The following is a 3,814-nucleotide window of genomic DNA, read 5'->3' as shown; positions in this document are numbered from 1 at the left end:
TTTACCAAACATCATAAAAAGTTTAAATAAACAGCTGAAATAAGGAATTTACGTATATTAAAATATCAAAGGAAATGTTTTGATGGTTTAATTATATTTAATTATTCCAATGTAATCTATTTATTTTTTGATATTCTCTTAAAATTACCTGCTATTCTATTTTCCACTATTCAACGTTCTGGGAAAATGTCATTTGAGTTGAATTAACATTTTTATATTTATTGGTTTATATTATATTTTGTACGATATTTAATTACATTTATTTTATTTGAGAAAATAAATAAATATATTATTTCTTACCGCTCCAGGCCGTGGGGCAGGGACCGCCCCGGTGTAGCGCCCCCACCTCTGAGACGGCTCCCTGTACTCTTTGTAGGATCCTTCAAAAACCTTCTTCACATCGTTGATCTGGTACTGGCACACCGCCGACACGTCCACGTCACCCCTGAAACATGGCGGCAAGGAAGGGAATTAGTGACGGGTGGCGGGAGAAACGGAAAGATGGATCACCTGTCATCCGCTTGTAGAGAAATTAGACTTCTAGCTTCTGAATGTGGCACAATAACATGAGAGACTATGAGATATAACAACCAGAAAGTAATATCAGTTGCATGTTAAATGCATGAAGTCATTTGCATGTTTACAATAAAAGCTATCGAGGTGAACATCAGCCTGTGTCTTATTGAGTGACTGAAAATGATTAGATCTCTCCACCCTTTCCACGGTGTATCAAGCTGCAAATTGATGTACCTGGAATACATTTCCTTGATAGACCACTGACATTAATCAGCTGTTGCTGTGACGCCGCCACACAGGAATGGCATTTAATTTAACGTTTCATTTTTGGTAAGGTCGCGGTATGGGATCTCAATTTTCTTTCCCAATCCAATTTTGGATCACAAAATGGTTTGGAATTGGTTATTTATGCATGACACATAAAATCATACTTGTACTCCTCATTTCACAAATATATTTCAATGTAATTCGCATCTATTTTTAGACTGAGAGAAGGAGTCACTTCCACTGTAAAATGTGTATGTTGTGATTTGCCCTTTAAAGGGGCCTTATTATGTAAATATGTAGGTTCACAATTGTATTTTGTTCCTCTACTGGGACATGTCTCCATGCTTTAATGTTCAAAAAGCTCTTTATTGTTCTCATACTGCCTGTGCTGCAGCACCTCTTTTCACCCTCTGTCTGAAACCAGAGCCCAGTCTGCTCTGATTGGTTAGCTGGCCGGCTCTGTTGTGATTGGTCACGTGCAATTTGTTGGAGCCCTATAGCCAATAGAAGCGCGAGTGTTACATAGTGCAGTTACTATGATCCGTAAGTAAACAAAGGAGGACATTGGTGGAACTCCTTTGGATGGAACTTCATGATTTTAGCCTTTGCAGACCATTTACATGCACACAAACATAGACAACACACTACAGGAAAAGGAAAACCCCAGAAAGTATAATAGGACCTCTTTAAGGGAAGTGCTATTTCCATCTGGAGCAGAGCGGTTAAGGTGCAGCAGTGCTACAGGCTTTAAAAGGTGAGCGGCTAAACCAAAGGACAGCACTGATGTCTTAGCTTGTTAAGAAGCCCCCTCAGTCAGTCTGATTGTGGCATGAACTCCGAGTCATCATTTACATAATGTCCAATTATCTTAATGTTATCTCCATCAAAGCCATTGGGCTTTAAGGAATCCCGGGCGAGTCACACAGAGGAAAAGGCTTCTTTTTTTTCTGACGGCAGCAGACGGAGCTCTGAATGGAGAAACAAAGCTTGAAGTTCAAAGCGTGTTCACTTGGCGATATGATATCTTATTGAGGAACACAAAAGAGTCACATCAAAGGGCTCTACTCGCAGAACAACTCCAACTTTCCTCCCAAAGCAAACCTCCTGCCCTGCCTCCCACTGCTTTGGTGATAAGTAACTCATTAACACATAACAGTTGTGTAGTGGTCCAGTCTTTAGTCCACTAATAATCCCACAGTCACAAGTTTCTTTTTCATCAGCATTTTAATCTCCAGATTGTACTTTAATGATTGCTTTAAGTAAGTTTCCCTTCAGAATAAAAAGTGGATCTGGTCCTTAATGTTTTATCAAACTTTAAACAGACGACATCAAAAGATTCTCTTAAGAAGAAAAATGTCAGAAAGGTTGATTTGGTCCTAAAGTGAAGTTTTATCAAGCTATAAACTTTTTTTCTGATCCCTATCACAAAATGTTCAAGAGCTGTGATGATATGATGCTAAAATCGGGCTGTTTTCATACACTGTTTGCAGCTATATCCACAAAAAGTGACACACCATAGTTCCTAAATATACTATATATGTTTTTATTTGATGTAATATTTGTAATTGTAAACCAGAGTGACAAAGACCGCATTGGGATGAGATCATTGTGTTTGGGTGGTTTGGAAAACACCAGACTTTCACACATGTGACCAACTTTGATTTAGTTTGTACTTATTATCACCACTTACACCTAAATCCGTGCCTAAAGCCACACGGAGACGATATCAGTTGAATCCGCTAACGTTCTCTATCGTATAGACGGTTCGTCCACATGATTTTTCTGATATCGAATTCGGTTAGTTTTCGTCTCTGTTTCGTCTCCGTGTGGACGGGTCCTAAGTAACGGCTCTTCAATATTTTTTTTACGGGTGTTTACTAAATTGTAACGTAACTTTTGTTCTTTAGTAACGCAACTTCTGTAGCAGATACAAAACCAAATAACAACCTTTTCCGTACGTTTATTAAGACCGAATGTATTGAGCTGAAAATGGACACCTGTTGATGGACATTTAAACGAGATGCATGAGAAACAAGGAATACGTTATTACAAGGTTTCAGAAAAAACCTTGTGTTAGGATCAAATGTTGTAATAGTAAGGTATTAAGTCTAATGTGATTCAACCAATGTGTCAATCATCGGTCTATTGAACTAATTAAATTAGCCTGATTCTATTTAGCAAAAGGGTTCACAAAACATGAAGTCAATGTGACATTAAATCACTAATAAAACCTGTTCAAGCCCACTTGAGCTGTATCCACTCGTAGGGCTATTACACTAAAAGCCCAATTACACAGTAAACACCTTATCCCTAGTGCATAATTAGAGCCATCATATCAGAGTGACTGTTGGCTGACCCAGGATTTAAATAAAAAGCAGAGTATCTGACATGTTAGGAAAGTGATATGTCTCGCTCTGACAGCAAACGGTACATGTAGTAATTAACCGAGGATGAGACTGAAATGGAGCTCTTTCTTCAGCCTGTATTTCTCGGCTCTGACTCACCACTGGGCGTGGAAGATGCCGTAGAAGGTGGTGCCCCTCCAGTCCGGGCCGGGCATTGTGAACACCGCCCTCAGGTTGTTGAAGGAGACGTGACGCTCGGGGAGGGAGCACTCCAGACGGGCTTTCTGGAAGGTGGTCCACTTCTTCTGCAGAGTCCTGGTACCACCCAGGTCCCCCTGAGAGAGTACAGGATCACATCTCATCAACGGCTGAAACAGGTCCTTTAAAAGTCCCCTAATATACTGTTTTACATCAATATATCACAGGTCTCAGATATATACAAAACCTGTCTCTGATTGGCTGGAACACCAAACAGATCATTGCAGCATTACCCATAATCCCCTCTGTTTCAGCCCTGTTTCCAAAGTGCTGATTCTCTGTCTGTTACTGTAGATGAAAATAAGGAGCCCCTCCCCACGCCCCTCTGAGAGAGATTTGGCTACAAAGAACTCAATGGTGCTCTAGGAGGAGATTCAGGTGATAAGGGGTGGGGGGGGGGTTACCTTGGTTGCTGATTGGCTAATGGT

The 3,814-nt window shown here is 40.3% G+C and overlaps 1 protein-coding gene across 1 annotated transcript; it reads right to left on the bottom strand.

Annotated features, from left to right (window-relative positions):
* Window positions 1–295: 295 nt before the first annotated feature.
* On the bottom strand, window positions 296–3,490 carry LOC104958075 (semaphorin-4C-like; the record flags this gene model as incomplete). Its single annotated transcript, XM_010785786.1, has 2 exons — window positions 3,288–3,490; window positions 296–445 (listed from the first exon to the last, which is right to left on the bottom strand). Coding segments are annotated over exons 1-2 (353 nt in total), but the record flags the coding sequence as incomplete, so codon positions are not given.
* Between the last annotated feature and the right edge of the window lie 324 nt (window positions 3,491–3,814).

The sequence above is a fragment of the Notothenia coriiceps genome, unplaced genomic scaffold (assembly GCF_000735185.1).
Source record: "Notothenia coriiceps isolate Sejong01 unplaced genomic scaffold, NC01 NC01_scaffold00028228, whole genome shotgun sequence".
Classification (NCBI taxonomy): domain Eukaryota; kingdom Metazoa; phylum Chordata; class Actinopteri; order Perciformes; family Nototheniidae; genus Notothenia; species Notothenia coriiceps.
Note: the sequence above shows the minus strand (reverse complement) of the source record. Positions and strands in the feature narration are given on the sequence as shown.